Source organism: Hyperolius riggenbachi, chromosome 2 (genome assembly GCF_040937935.1).
Source record: "Hyperolius riggenbachi isolate aHypRig1 chromosome 2, aHypRig1.pri, whole genome shotgun sequence".
Taxonomy (NCBI): domain Eukaryota; kingdom Metazoa; phylum Chordata; class Amphibia; order Anura; family Hyperoliidae; genus Hyperolius; species Hyperolius riggenbachi.
In genome coordinates, this window is record NC_090647.1 from 241648133 (window position 1) to 241664497 (window position 16365).

At 40.3% G+C, this 16365-nt stretch overlaps 1 protein-coding gene across 2 annotated transcripts in view; it reads right to left on the reverse strand.

Annotated features, from left to right (window-relative positions):
* Positions 1 to 12335: 12335 nt before the first annotated feature.
* SENP7 (SUMO specific peptidase 7) overlaps positions 12336 to 16365 on the reverse strand; it is a 90805-nt gene continuing 86775 nt past the window's right edge. For both annotated transcript variants that reach the window (XM_068268437.1, XM_068268436.1), the window contains 3 exons: positions 14727 to 14795; positions 12702 to 12852; positions 12336 to 12598 (listed from right to left, as the gene is read on the reverse strand). In XM_068268437.1, the coding sequence (XP_068124538.1) occupies positions 12467 to 12598; positions 12702 to 12852; positions 14727 to 14795 (352 nt within the window). In that variant the 3' untranslated portion in view covers positions 12336 to 12466. The remainder of the gene's footprint in view (positions 12599 to 12701; positions 12853 to 14726; positions 14796 to 16365) is intronic.

The following is a 16365-nucleotide window of genomic DNA, read 5'->3' on the forward strand; positions in this document are numbered from 1 at the left end:
TAAAATCCTTTCATCGTAAGCTGCCATTGTTGCTATATTTTAGTACGTCTTCTCAGCAGCTAAGACTCAACCCATATGTCGTCTTCTGGCAACTTGCGGTGTCTTTCTGTGTGTAGAGGTTTTGTGAAGATAGTTTCAACCACATACTACATTTTCTTCTCAAAGGATATCCAAAGTGACTTGTGACATGATGAAATATACATTTGTATGTACAGTGCCAAGCATACTAATAACTATGCTTTGTTCCTTTTCCTTCTTTCACTGCCTGAACGAGTTAAATATCAGGCATGTAAGTGGCTGGCTCAGTCCTGACTCAGACAGGAAGTGACTATAGTGTGACCCTCACTGATAAGAAATTCCAACTATAAAACAATTTCCTAGCAGAAAATGGCTTCTGAGAGCAGGGAAGAGATAAAAAGGGTCAATAGTTCACAGATTTTAGCTCTGGCATACTTCAATGAATGGGTCATTGAGCAAAAACAATAAAACTTAAAGAGAACCCGAGGTGAGGATCTTAGAACGAAATCTATACACAGAGGCTGGGTCTGGCTATAGTGCCCAGCCTCTGTTGCTATTTGAATCCCCCCTAAGTCCCCCCTGCGCTCCGCTCTCCCCCATAAATTAAAGCCGCGCTGGCGACACGCAGCGCGTCGCAGCGAGCTGTATTTACCTCCCGAGTGTCACTCACGCCGCTCCCCCGCCTCCTGCAGAGCACCGGTCCCCGCCCACGTCCCTTCTCTCGCGCTGATTGGAGGGAAGAGACGCGGGCGGGGACCGGCGCTCTGCAGGAGGCGGGGGGGGGAGCGGCATGAGTGACATTAGCTAGGTAAACATTGCCCGACAGCGTGGCTGTAATTTATGGGCTAGAACGGAGCGCAGGGGGGACTTAGGGGGGATTCAAATAGCAACAGAGGCTGGGCACTATAGCCAGACCCAGCCTCTGTGTATAGATTTTATTCTAAGATCCCCACCTCGGGTTCTTTAAAAAGTAGATTTAAACAAAATAAAACTGTGGACCATCTTAAAAAGTCATTTTTAGGAGAAGGAAGATAGATACAATCACTTATTTTTTTAAAGCGAAAAAAACCCCACAAACTGATGATATAATGAATTGTGTACTTGTGTAGTACATATAAATGAATAAAACATAAGTAGCAAAGAAAAGAGTCTCATTTTTAGTTATATTGCGTTTTGTACAACATTGCATCAGCCCATGGTGATAGATTACCTTTTCAATAGACTCCAGATGCTACTCATCTTCATGGTCCGTCCTGTTCCCCATCCCTGTAAGTAAGAGATGTTGAACTCCAGTGTATGATGACCCCTCCAATATATGCATATCTGGGGCTAATTCCAAACCCATTGGCCTCAGGCGTGGTACAAAGCAGGGGTGCTCGTTGTCACATCTGCTCTTTGCCTTAAGCTCTGGAGCCACTAGTGGCATCCATACCGCAGCATCCCATTCCTGACATCTGGCTACAGCACAGATAATCATATATTGGCTCTGTATGCTGATAAACCCCTCGTTTCTCACACGACTGGTCACCACATTGCTTAATTTATTTTCCCTTCTGAAACATTGTGTCCTCCTTGGCACTAAAGTAATGCAAATTCCCCCAAGTGAGTAGCAATGCTCGTTAACCTTCTCCAGCACACAATTAAATTACTGGAGGTAATTTACATGGTGATAGGACACATTTAAAGAGAGTCTGAAGAGAGGATAAATTCTATTTTTTAACTTGTATTCCTGTCAATGACTATAACCCCTGCTAAACCGCCGCTATCCCGTGGCAAATCCCCCTGCAAAATCCACAACTTTCTTGGTCGTGGATTTTGCTGCTCATGGAGGCAGAGCTATGAGCTGCAGCTCTGCGTCCATTCGCGTCACTCTGCCGGCGGATCTCCGCCTCTCCCCCGCCCCTCTCTGAAGGCAGATTGAGAGGGGCGGGGAGAGGCGGCGATCAGCCGGGATTGACACGCTGAGAGGCAGAGATAGAGCCATTAGCTCTGCCTCATTCAGAAAGTGCTCCCCGGACAAAGGAGAGGGGATTGGGGGGGGGGGGGGTATAGACCCCTCATTTTTGCCGCGGGATAGCGGCAGTTTAGCAGGGGTTATAGTCATTGACAGGAATACAAGTTAAAAAATAGAATTTATTCTCGCTTCAATCTCCTTAAATACCTGGGTATTTATTTAACCCCATTATATCACAATCTATACAAGACTACCCCTCTCTGTTTTGCTCTCTTAAGGCGCGTACACACGCCATACTTCTACAAACGATGGGGTCGCCAGAACCTCCTGCTGGATGAACGTTCTGCCGACATATGAAACGATAAAGACCGAGAGCCCAATATAGTGTAGTATGTACTGGCAAAATATAGAAAGTATGAAAAAAGTAAGTATTATACTCACAAACCAGGGTTGCCTCGAAAGCAACCACTGTCCAAGCAGGTGGGGAGAACAAGCCTGTCCCCACTCAGGAATAAAACGTCGCTCTCCGTGGATAGAGGAAACAGTAGGGTAAAAACACCCTTCCACCAAGGGTGGACTTCTGGATAGGTAAACGGTGTACAGAGGCGTCGATAGTATAAAAGTAGCTAAAAAGTTAAAAGTGTTTTGGTTGCGGTGGTGGACCAGCTAACCATAAACGGACGACAAAGCTGTCGAGTATCAAAATATACAATTTATTCCAAAGCTCCCAATTAACATTCGCAACGCGTTTCACGGGCAATATCCCGCTTCTTCAGGCAATAAGGGTCAGGAGCAACAACACAGCGTTTCGTCTGGATGAATGCTTGGCACCTCTGGAGCTTTGGAATAAATTGTATATTTTGATACTCGACAGCTTTGTCGTCCGTTTATGGTTAGCTGGTCCACCACCGCAACCAAAACACTTTTAACTTTTTAGCTACTTTTATACTATCGGCGCCTCTGTACACCGTTTACCTGTTCTGCCGACAGCAGCACATGTGTACGAGCTGTCGGCAGACTGATAAGGCTGTTTCTGAACGATCCGCTGGGCAATTTTGGAACAAAAGACTGGCTAAAATCCAAGCTCTCATCCTATATAGAAGCCCGCTGTCGGGCGGCAATGGCCTTCTCAGCCTGTGGCATTATTACCTTCCTGTTGATTTGGCCAGATTTTGGATTGGGGATAATCTGATACTCCTCCTTCACAGTGGAAATTTTAGGCCAGGTATATCCTTCTTTATCAGTTTCCCTCTCTTGTCACAATGGAGAGCAGTGGTGTAGTTTCTTATTTGTCCAGTCTCAACATGGTGGTCGCCTACTCGGCCTGACTGTAGCTGACTAACCCTCAGATTAAATTGGCCTCTGTTCCTTCCCCCAAAGATGTACTTTTAGGCTAACCCCAGTTTTTCCTGTGCTTTCTCTCAGCCTCAGGACTTTGCTTTGTGGAGTGAACGGGGCCTAATTACCACTGCCAGGTTTTGGCCAATTTTCAGATTTCTTTCTTTTCACCAATTCAGGTTTGCTTGCGATATTCCTGTAGGTGAGGCATTCTGTTATTGCCAAATTACGCACTTCCCCACCCCCTCCCTCGACCCATATATTTTGGGAGTATCCAACCGCAACTAGTTTCTCGGTCTCTTGCAGGTTCTGTTTCAGGAGGTCTTAAAGGTTCCCATCTCTCTGACTGCCTCCCAAGCTCTCCTATGCCTCACTAATGTCACAGTGCCAGGTGCTTTTCATTTCAAGTACAGATACAAATATCTACTGTCAAACCATTGGTCTATTGGTTTTAAATGGAAGGCCCAGCCTAGATAATTTTGCTGACTGATGAAATCTTCTATGCAAACATAGAAAATCTTGAATGTCATTATGCAATCTGGGAGGAGTGGATGGATTACAGTGGTTCATGATTTTGAGTGTGTTTTGACTATACCCCGATATATATATTGAGTTGTGCTATCCTTTTGAACAGACATTTTTTATGCACTATGTATTAACCACTAAACCACTGAGGGGTTTTACCCCCTGACCACCAGAGCAATTTTCACCTTTCAGCGCTCCTTCCATTCATTCATATGTCTATAACTTTATCATTACATATCACAATAAAATGAACTATATCTTGTTTATTCCGCCACCAATTAGGCTTTCAATAGGTGGGACATTATGCCAAGAATTATTTTATTCTAAATGTGTTTTAATGGGAAAATAAGAAAACATGTGGGAAAAAATTAATTATTTTTCAGTTTTCAGCCATTATAGTTTTTAAATAATGCATGCTACTGTAATTAAAACCCATGAAATTTATTTGCCCTTTTGTCCCGGTTATAAAACCGTTTAAATTATGTCCCTATCACAATGTTTGGCACCAATATTTTATTTGGAAATAAAAAGGTGCATTTTTTTCAGTTTTGCATCCATCCCTAATTACAAGCCCATAGTTCATAAAGTAACAGTGTTGTACCCTCCTGACATAAATATTTAAAAAGTTCAGTCCCTAAGGTAACTATTTATGTATTTTTTTTTAATTGTACATTTTTTAATTTTTTTTTAATTACAAAAAAAAAAAAAAAATGGGGAGTGTGGGAGGTAATGAGTTAATTTTTTGTGTATAACTAATTCATTTCTATGTGAAAAATGTTTAGGGTGTAGTTTTACTATTTGGCCACAAGATGGCTAACTTTTTGTTTGTTCAACTTTTTGTCTAATGCGACCTCCAAGCGTCCTTCTGGACGCTTGGAGGAAGTAGTAGGATGCTGGATAAGTTTTCTTTTCACAATGATCGCGCTGCTTAGCGGAAAAGCAGCGGATCATTGCAGGGCTTAGATCAACGAACGGGAATGGATTTTCCCGTTCATTGATCTCCGGGCGAGCGGCCGGCGGCGTTTTTACCCGCGGGAATGCGCGCTAGAGCGAGCGGGAGCGCGGGCAGCGGCGGGAGCATGGAAAGTACGGATTTCTCCATCCCTGGGGGTTAAAGGATGGAAAAAGGGACGGAGAAATTCGTACGGGCGGGGGTAAAGTGGTTAAAACAATTATTTTCATCTCAATAAAAACATTTGTGTACAAAAAAAAAATGATTAAAAAAAAAGAACATTGGACAGTAATTATGGTTGTGGTTACTTGGGCCTTTTGGAGAATGGTGTCTGTTGCTCTATTGTTCATATTACAGTCTTCATTTAAAGAAAAGCTCCATCCTTATCTGAAGGATTTGTATTGAGGTTTGGATTTTAGTTGTGGAGATTTTCCCCTCAATTCTTTGGCCAAAGCCGAGGTCACGAAGAACAGAAGTGATGAAAAAGCTCTCCACTGACAATAAAAGAAATCATCATTAAAAACTGCAAGAGGAAGGTTTATTTTAATACTGGACGATTGTGTGGCAAAACTATTTGTAACAGACTTTCTCCAGTAACTAAATTAACAAATTAAGACATGCATTCAGTATTTTATTCGCTTTCATGAGAAAAAGAAAGGAAATAAACAATTGCTGCTATTACTAGTTCATGCTTCTTTGACCTAGCGTCACAAAAGATCTGTCTGAATTCCATAAGTACCTAAAAGCTTCCATTGACCTAATTTGAGATAAATGATGGGCAGCAAATTAAATAAGGTCTATCCGAACAAATGCATTTATTTTTAATTTATCTAACATACTAAGTCAACCTAATATACCAAATTATTTCCATGTCTTCAGAGCCCAATAAATGTTTTATTAAGTCCACTGGTAAAAGGACATTCACCTATTCATTTTATTTTGTGGGTGCCATTTGTGTAAGTCGCATAATGGCTGTTAAGATGCTTTGCATATGGTAAAACCATGGCATAGTCATGAGATCTTTGAAAACAACTTCCTACTTTATCCATGACAGGAAGTGAAGTCATATATAGTGATCAAGCAAGTAACAGGGGCGCCAAATGATTATAAAATAAAGTTAACAGTTAAAAATGGTAAACAAAGTGGGCTTACCTCACAAAAGAAGCTACACTGTGTGGTAAAATACTTTTATTATTAAAAATATGACCCCATAAAACAATTGCAATTGGTAGTTTTTGTTGTCTTACCACACCACTGTGGCTTTTTGAAGACTTGTCTCCCATTTTAAACGTATTTTATAATCAATTGGTGGCTCTGTTATTTTTTTTCACACTTGGTAGAGGGTTGCTTTCCCTACCTGACCTATCCAGAGTAGAACTTTTAACTCAAAGTGGGGTCAGTTCTAATCTCCCGACGCTACAGGTGACCAGCATTTGTGAGTATACTTAATCACTTGATCTATACTAAGGTATAATAAGATATTACCCTATATTGGCTCTTAGCCTTTTATCCAATTACTATTTTTTTCATATACGATTAAAATTCCATAGGTGTTACTGGAAGATATGAAAAAAACGCACATTAAAAAAAGAAAATGTGTATAGTATTTGAAAAATTTAACCATTTACTATTTCCAAATATGTATCGTGTATAGGTTGCATACTGCTTCCCCGTTGTGTTTGCATACATTTAATTGCACCCTTTGTTTAGTAAACCTAACTCAAAACAAATGTGTGTTTTGTTTTTACTCAGAAATCCCCATATAGATGTTTCTTAATGTACATCAGACTTTAGTTATGTTTTACAATACTAAAATAGTGCATGTGATAGTACCAAAATAGTGGCACGTGATACATTAGTTACAGTGATAAATGACTCCCACTTTAGACCCATTTCTCCATACTCCGTGTATGGGCTAATAAGCAGTGGTCAAAAATAGAGAGAAGATGACTGAAAAGCAAAAGTAAATGGCAACAGTTTAAAAACGTAAAGGACCACTATCACGAAACAAATTTAAAAGCCCCCACAGTTACAGCACAGGTAGAGGATATTCTGTATGTGTGTGTGCTCTTTTAAAGATATTTTTTAATCTATCTCAATTAATTCTGTTAATACTAGTTTGAAAACTTACACTAATAATAATAATCCATCTCACATATAGGCTAAGCTACCTGCCTAACCTTTAAAGGGAAACCAAGCAGTATTTTTTAACCACCAGGGCATCTCAACAGAACATTACAAATGCAAATAATGTGGCTCATTATTAAAAAAGAACAGGTAAAATGGAAGGTGTTTTTTTGTTTGTTTGTTAGTTTTTTTTTTAGTAAAGGGTTCAGTACAGGCTGCATGCCCCTACTTCCACTGGATGGCAGGGCCTGCAAAAATTGCCAGCAAATAAGGACTGTTGTAATTCATATTTATTGCACAGAAGCAGAGAACAAACAACAGCTTTCATCAGCAGGGGGCAGGAAGAGCAGGACACTGTGCTTTAAACAGTTATAGACAGTTATAGAAGTCACACATACTTAACTTCCCACCCTGAGGCTCCCTGCACACTGCAAATCCGTTTTCCGATTCCGATTCCGTTTCCGATTTTCCTTGAATACATTCAACAGAAAAACGGATCAAAAAACGCAGCATGCAGTTAAGATTAAAAATCTGAATCGGAATCGGATGTAAAAACAGATTAAAAATCTGAATCTGAATCTGATTTGCTTGCAGTGTGCAAGAGGCCTGACACTGGCTAAGGGCAGTGAGAAGGGAAGGGGGGGTTAACTCCCCCCATCGCCTGAAACTGCAGCTCCTACAGCCATATGAAACCAGGAGAAACTGCAGGAAAATAAAGATGAAATAATCCAGGGCACTGCAGCAGACTGCCATTAAAAGGGAACCTAAACTGAGAAGAATATGGATTTTTCCTTTTAAAATAATACCAATTGCCCAACTCTTCTGCAGATCCAGTGTCTCTAATGCTTTTAGCCACAGCCTCTCAACAAGCATGCAGTTCAGGTGCTCTGACTGAAATCAGACTGGATTTGTTGCATGCTTGTTTCAGGTGTGTGATTCAGCCACTACTACAGCAAAAGAGATTAGCAGGACTGTCAGGCAATTGGTATTGTTTAAAAAGAAACATCCATATCCCTTTCAGTTAAGGTTCCATTTAAGATATTCTGGGTGAAGCATTGTGTCTGCCACTGATTTTAAACTTTGTAGGGTATTTGCTGCTTAGATTCCTTGAAGGCTAATGATATTTTCCTTTAGTCAATCCTTCCTGGTCCCCCCTATTTTACAAACCCCTCAGGAGATGTGCCACTCATAACTACATTCAGCCTACGCTACTTCCAAAGGTTCCCGACTTTTCCTCCCTCTACAGGCAATTGCGTACTTTAGAAGGAGGACGGCAGTGAGTAGGCTGCCTCCGTACAGATTGTTTGCCTCACTGCACATGCATGGAGCTTTGCTCAACATGGGATGTGGCCTATGTAATCGCCTGCTGAGGAAGGGAAACACACATACATAGAATATTCAATACCTGTGCGGTAACGACTATGGGGGCTTTTACATTTTTGTGATAAAGGTCCTTTAAATTTTAAGTAGGGATCACCACACACTGCAGCTAGTTTTATTTTTAGTTTTAGGCCTCTTTCACAGAAAACTTTATAACGCAGACTAACGCACAGCAATACAAAGTCTGTGCGACATTCACAGTGCACACGTTGCGTTGTGTGTAACGTGTAGCAATATTTAGAAGGTGCTGCATGCTGTGCGTTTAGCAATACATTTGCTACGTTGTATGTTGCACATGCTCAGTAAGGTTTATTTTTTAAATGTAATGCATGCACCGTTTTCGTTCCATCAGCATGCAACGAAAACGGTGCACCGAGAGACACATAACGTAGTGCAAAAAAAACGTCCAATTTCATAACCTACATGTGCTGCTTTAGGGGCACGTTGTGCAACTTTAACGTCGCATCAAACGCAACGTCCCAATGTGAAAGAGGCCATAAGCAGAGTAGCAGTTTAGGCTGAATATACTGGAAGTGACATGCCAGTATTATAAACTCGATTTAAAATTAGTAATGCAATATATCACATTATCTATCCACGCCTTATTATAAGCACATATAAAAAAAAGGTTTATGCATTTATTAGCTGTGCATTTTCGTTCTCTGATGCATCTACAGTTTTAGATTTAAAAGTTAGTGTTTCCCAATTAAAAATGTTCAGACTTCTTTTTGCAGAGTTATTTAAAAAATATAAAATTAAAACTTTAAAACAACTAAATAGATACATTAAAAGGCTTACGGACTTGAGGCTTTAAAATGATAAAAAGTCAAAACAAACAAGTAGGACTCTACAGATGTTTAATATGGAGAACATTTTGAATCTTTTGTTCATTACATGACATTTAGGACTTGCTTACAAAATTAAAGCGGACCTTAACTCAGAACTTCCTCTCTGCTCTAAAAGATGAGCAGCAGCAGCATAATAACCTTTAAAGAAAAACATTTCTTTGTTAAAGCCAATACAGATACTTCAATAAATATGCAGTGTGTCTACTTTCTGCTTTCATGGAAGTAGACATAGGGATATTAGACAGGCTAAACTCTCTAAACACATACAGGGTGTATTTCTCTGTTTTCCTTCTGTCCTGTGCAAGAGTTCAGGTCCAGTTTAACAAATGCGACGCTGCGCTACATGGCAGCACTTTCTACATGCCTTGCTGTTAAAATGCTGGAACTATTTAAACATTTCAGCACACAGACAAGGGAGTGTGGACTAGTCATGCTACAGTTTTTAATGTAAACAATAGGAAGGACATGCCAATATAGCTAATGCCAACAGGGCTAATAATAATGGAAGTATACTGCATATTTGATCAGAATGTCATTTTAAGAAATTTTAGTCAATTAAAGTGAACCTGAGACACTTCAAAGAAAAAGGATTTATACCTACCTAGGTCTTTCTCCAGCCCTCTGTAGTTTGTTCCACTCTGATGAGCCGCAGTGGAGTCCGCGATCCAGCAGGGTTGCAGCCCCGATCAAGTTTTGTGCAAGCACACTTAAAGCCTTAAGTAACTGCGCTTGTGCAGAGTGCTCCCATATATGGAAGCACATTTGGGGGTGCAGGCGCCTGGGACTGCGCATGCGCAGTAGTCCTCCACTTGCTCAGTTGGGGACTTTATGGGGGTGGGAACAGACCAACGGAGAGGACCGGAAGGACGTTGAATGAGCACATGAACTTAAGCACTCTGGAGAAAGCCCCAGGTAATCTTAATTCCATTTGCTTGAAATGTCTCAGATCCACTTAAAGTGTTAGCACACTTAAAAAAACACCTGAAGTAAAAGGGATATGGAGGCTGCATTGTCCATTTCCTTTTAACCAATACCAGTGGCCTGACAGTCCTGCTACTCTTCCTGGGATCAGTAGAACCTGAATCACACACCTGAAACAAGCATGCGACTAATCTACTTGTTAAACTTCCGTCAGAAACAAGCTTGTTGGGGTTGGTGGCTAAAAATATTAGAAGCAGGTGATTAGCAGAACAGCCTGTCAATTTGCATTGTTTAAAAGGAAATACATAGGTCTCCATATCCCTCTCACTTTAGGTGTGCTTTAATGCTAATGTACCTTGTAGGCCCTTAGTTATGAGTACAGACAACCAAAAAAATCCCTTATTGACCAACATCATTATATTTGCTTCCTGGTGTGTAAGAAATTACACAAATGTGAAAAGTAAAGACGGTCAGAATTGTATCAAGTGCATTGGATTGGCCCAACATTGTATCTCTAGTGACTTACAACGCAATGAAGTGAGTATGTATCACATCCACAGGAAATATTAATCATATAATCCCATGTAAGGATACCTAGGTAAGCAAAGAGGATTTTTTTATTATTATTAATGTTCATGTTGGATCCATATACCTCTCTGCATTGTCCATTCCTCTAACACCAACACCCCCCCCCCCCCACACACACACACACACACCCCACTAAAGTCACATTTTCTGGAGGAAACTGCATCTTCCCTGCAGGAAGTGGCAGCGTTGTGGCAAATTAGCTCCTCTTCCCTGCCCCAGTCACACACCTTAAAGAGAGTCTGAAGCCATAAAAAACCCTCTTTTTACTGGCCATTTGTCTTCAGCAATAAGATCATAGCTGAAATGCCACATTCCCGTGGCAGAACGATGACTTTATCCCCCCAAAATCCCAGGGAAAAATTCAACAACTTTCCAGGTTGTGGATTTTGCAGCCTGGGGAGGCAGAGCTTTGCGCTGTAGCTCTGCCTCCCGTCCAGTCAATCTCCGCCTCTCCCGCCCCTCAGTGAAAGAAGACAGAGGGGCAAGAGAGGCGGAGATTGACTCGAGCAGAGGCAGAGCTACTGCACAACGCTCTGCCTATACCAGGAAGCGATCCCTGAATTTTGCCCCGGGGATTTAAGGGGTATAAAGACATCGTTCTGCCGCGGGAATGCAGCATTTCAGCTATGACCTTATTGCTGCAGGTAAATAGCCAGTAAAAAGGAGGTATTTTTGGGGCTTCCGACTCTCTTTAAAGGACTTCCGAGGCCAAATGTCAAAAACAGTTAAATACCTGCATCACTTTAGTAGGCACGGAGGACGCAGTTCGCGCCCACCGTGCCGTTCCGCCGGGTCCCTGCCACTCAATAGCCCCCCGGGCCGGCTCCCAACCTCACGGCCCAGGTCGGGCTCTCCTGCCTGCACCAACATGGCCACATGAGCTGGCCGCGGCTGCGCAGTCTGCATAGCCGCGAGTGCGGCTGCGCAGCTCTAGGGCCAACCCCCGATCCACGCAACAGGAAACAGCCTGTTGCAAGGATCAGGGGGTTGGCACTAGAGCTGCGCAGCCTCGGCCAGCTCATGCGGCCATGTTAGTGCAGGCAGGAGAGCCCGATCCGGGCCGTGAGGTCGGGAGCCGGCCCGGGGGGCTATTGAGCGGCGGGGACCCGGCGGAACGGCACGGAGGGCGTTCTCCGTGCCTACAAAAGTGATGCAGGTATTTAACTTTTTTGACATTTGGCCTCGGAAGTCCTTTAAGAGGAGGGAATGTGAGAGTGATATAAGGCAACATCACCTAAAGCCTTCCTCTTCTTTGTAGCTTAAGTCACATTTTTAAAAGGAGTGATTGCGGGGACTCAGGGAAATGAAGAGGGGAATGGACAGCGCACAGAGGTATGTGGATCCAACATGAACATACACCTCTGCTTACCTTGGGTAGCCTTGCTTGGAGGTCAGGTGTCCTTTAATAACGATATATTATAAATGACTGAAAAGGATTTTTTCATTTACCGCTTACAGATTTTCTTAGTTATAAAATGTATTCAAGTGCACCTAACAGAATGTTGAAAGAATTCCATCGCACTAACAAACCAGACTGGCCCAAAAAAAAAAAAAAAAAAAAAAAAAAAAAAAACAGATAAACTCTTTATAAATGTACAGCTGAAATAGCAAAACCTATTAATAGAACATACAAAAAAATAAAAATATATCCACCTTGCTGGTAAACTGAACGTCAATATTTACATTACTTTGTAATAGACTTATAAATACTTTACAATATAAATAATGGATGCAGACTATACATTCAGTTACAGGAAACAGAGCCGTGCTTGTAAAAGTGAAGCCAATGTGGAAGGACATTGTGAGGAAGCTTCTTTAACTGATCCTCGCTTGTTCAAATTGCAGCTGAAAAATTAAGTCTCTGATCGCCTTTCTTTTATGTTTAATTATGCTGGAGTTAAACCAGTTTTCCAGATGCATTGGAGGCTCAAAGTTTTCTATCGGTTTCTGCAAGAGAAAAATGGATGGCATGTAAAAGCCAGGTCACTGTAATGGTGACAAAAGGTGATGGAAACAGAGCAGCAAGGAATGTTATGGCTTCCTAACCTACCCGAGAGAAGCTCTCCACATATTGCAAAAGGTACAGTCCACAGTCAGTGCTGTTGTTCTGCCTTGGGACTTTAGGATAGTAATCCCTCATGGAGGATCTGCTGAACTCCCTTTCCTTTTTCTGTTTCACCTGAAACTCCACCTTTAAATATCTGTAAAGATGAACATAAACTCTGAAGAGAATGTACTAAAACCAGCAAAAAGTATAGTAGTAGCATCATGTTAATTAGTTCAAATTCCATTCAGATACAATGGGTTGTATTAAATCGGTTGTTAAATAATTCATCAATGTCAACAAAAATACAATACCACCCATTGTAAAGATGCCATCAGTATACAATAAACTCTTTCAGTCTCTATACCGGTTTAATTTTCCAACTAAACCCCCTATAATGACCACAAACAAAAAAAGTCAACTACCATATTCTATTTACATACCATTTGCTAGTCTAGTCCTGATCTCACCTGTGCACATACTAATTAGAGCTGAGATTAAAGTGACCTGTATGTATAGCAAAGTCACACCGGCTCGATGACAGCAGCTGATTGGTGTAAAAAAAAAGGTAGTGCAAGTTTTTTCCCTTCATGTGGGAACCACACGCATATGGGCACTTGGGAAAAAAGGGTACGTGATGTAGCCAAAATTTAAATGATATTTGTCTAGAATCATATTTTATCATTTCTAACAAAAAAATTTTTTTGAAAATATTGTTTATAACACTGAAACCGATAATATATGTATAATCGTAATAATTGTATAATATGGTCTATAACCTTTTATCGTTTCTTCTTGCAATAAAAAAAAAATCTGAAAATATTGTTTATAACACTGAAAACGATTATACAGTAAATGTATAATCGTATTTGTAGAATATAGTCTATAACGTTCATGTAATAAAATCGGAAAATATTGTTTATAACAATGTAAAACAATACAATTACACAACTACAACTAAACCTAGCCCTACTCTCACACAGAACCCTCCTTGTACCTATCCCTAACCCTTAGATTTCCCCAGGTGGTGCTGAACCCTAAGACCCCCCTGGTGGTGCCTAACCCTAAAAATCCACCTACTTCGCTGCAAAAACATGAATAAAAAAAAAGCTATATATTTCTAATAGTATAAAAAGTACAAATCTTAAAATAGCGGTAATATAGAAAAAAAAATTCAAAAAGCTATATATTTGTAATAGAATAAATAGCCTAACAATGTACAAATTAAAAAAAAAAAAAACCAAGTCTTAAAATAACGTAAATATAAAAAAACTATATAATTGCCTAACCCTAAAAATCCCCTGCTGGTGTGAAAACTACAATTTACGCATTGTAATTTCGTTCAACACGAATTTTAAAACGCTAAAATAAGTTAAACAGATAGTCAAAACGAATTTCTAAACACTATTATTTACAAAACTTATATTGTAAATGAAAAATGTTGATTACACGGCCCAGCAACCGCTATTTAACGTGCACTCCAATTTCTTCTTTGGTGCCCAATAGCCAATATTTTGCACTGGAGCCTATGGTACACCCTTTTAGTCTATTAGCCATATGTGCCCTCTTCTCTGTTTCTGAACCCATACTACGTGGGACCCAGCCTAATGATCTACATGGGTCGTTACATCTGGAGTGATTCTGCATGTAGGAAAACCACGTGCGATTCCTCCAAGTGTAATCCCAGTCTCATAGTGTACCTCATTGAAGGACAAACTAGTGTTCACAGCATAATAAATCTGTACATTTTTAGAGTGTTCACGCTATTAAATGTTTTCAATAAAATTACTTGCCATCCAACCATGCTTTCTTAGTAAGCACAACATTTTTCACAAACTGACTTGCATGGTTAAAATATTTAATACAAAGTTAAAAAGTAAGCATTTCTTTTGAACTACAACTGAACAAAACATATTGTAATTCTATTGTTGTATTGTTTGAATAATCTCCAGTTCAACAAAACAGTAGAATAAAGTAAAAAGTATCATAGCTGTTCCGAATATTTAGATGGGGTAATGGAAAACAACTTACTCTCGTATAACTTGAACAGTAGATTGCACAGATCCAATTTTCAAAGAATCAAAGATCAAGATACAAGGCCTGCATTTTTATGAAAATAATAAACAGATTTTAGACAAACAATGCATCAAGTTCTTGAAATTATTCAGCCAACACACGTACATACAATTTTTTTCTGTAATTAAAACTTCTTCGCTTTTGGAAACTTAATTAGGTAGCTAAATGGAAATATGTTCTGTCATCATTACCTTTAGGAGGCGGTTTTGGTTCCTTTTGAATTACATCAAATAACCTTGAAACAGTTTTATGTTATGTTACAGTGTATAATAATTAAAGAGAATCTGTACTCTAAAATTCTTACAATAACAAGCATACCATTCTATTCATTATGTTCTCCTGGGCCCCTCTGTGCTGTTTCTGCCACTCGCTGCTGCAATCCTGGCCTGTAATTGCCAGTTTTAGGCAGTGTTTACAAACAAAAAACATGGCTGCTAACCAGCATGTGATAGGCTGAGAGAAGCTCAGTCTGTGACTCATACAGAGCCTGAAAGGAGTGTGGAGCGGGTGTGTATAGCTTCTGCCTATCACAAGCAGAGCAGCACATTCCTGCCTGAGTCCAACAAAGCTGACAAAGGAAATATTAGATTAGATTATATAACAGAGATAATACAGCCACTGTGCAACTAGGAAAGGCTGCAGTAAGACAGACCACATTAGAACAGGTATAGGAACTTATAGGATAGAAGAAATAAGGCTGAACATTTTGTTACAGAGTCCCTTTAAGTATACAAGAACTATCCATTTGGCAGCCCATCAAGCCAATGATTGCAGCCTGCCAGCTCTGTCCGTATTGGTCACTGTTGGCTCACTGAAATCCTGCAATGTTACCAGAATTTCCAACCCGACATTTCAGACGTGGTTAGATTGCAATACGGAGTATATTGAGATGACATTTGTTATATGGGGAATATTATGGAAGCGCTTAGATACAAGGATATTATAGAGTAGTAGTAGAAACAACAAAATTCAATTGGTACTAGATCAAAACACAAACATTATATATGGGATGACAATTTGGGTGTATGTATCTTGGAGAATAATATGGTGGCATGTATTATATGGGAAAGACAAATGTGGGGGTATATATTTAATAGGGGACACTATGGTGACTTATTTTATGGGGTTAGATTATGGTGTTATTTGAGGAAATCTAGGATACTTTTTATGGGGAGATATTATGGCAGCACTGGTTTTGGAGGGACAATAAGGGCCCGTTTCCACTACGTGTGTATTCTGGATGCAGAAAACTGACTCCAATGAATTCCTATGGGAAAATTTGCATCAGAAAAATTGTGTTTAGTGGAAACAGGCCCATAGGCATCTATTGGAGTCAGTTTTTCTGCATCCAGAATCCGCGTGTAGTGGAAACAGGCCCTAAGAGTAAACTTTAAAGTACACCTGAAGTTAAAGGGATACAGAGGCTGCCATATTTATTTCCTTTTAGACGATACCAGTTTCCTGGCAGCCCTGCTGATCTATTTGGCTGCAGCCAGGCAATTTGAATTGTTTAAAAGGAAATATGTCAGCCTCCATATTCCTCTCACTTCAGGTGTGCTTTAAGGGCTCGAAATCGCATGCGGCTGCGTTTCCG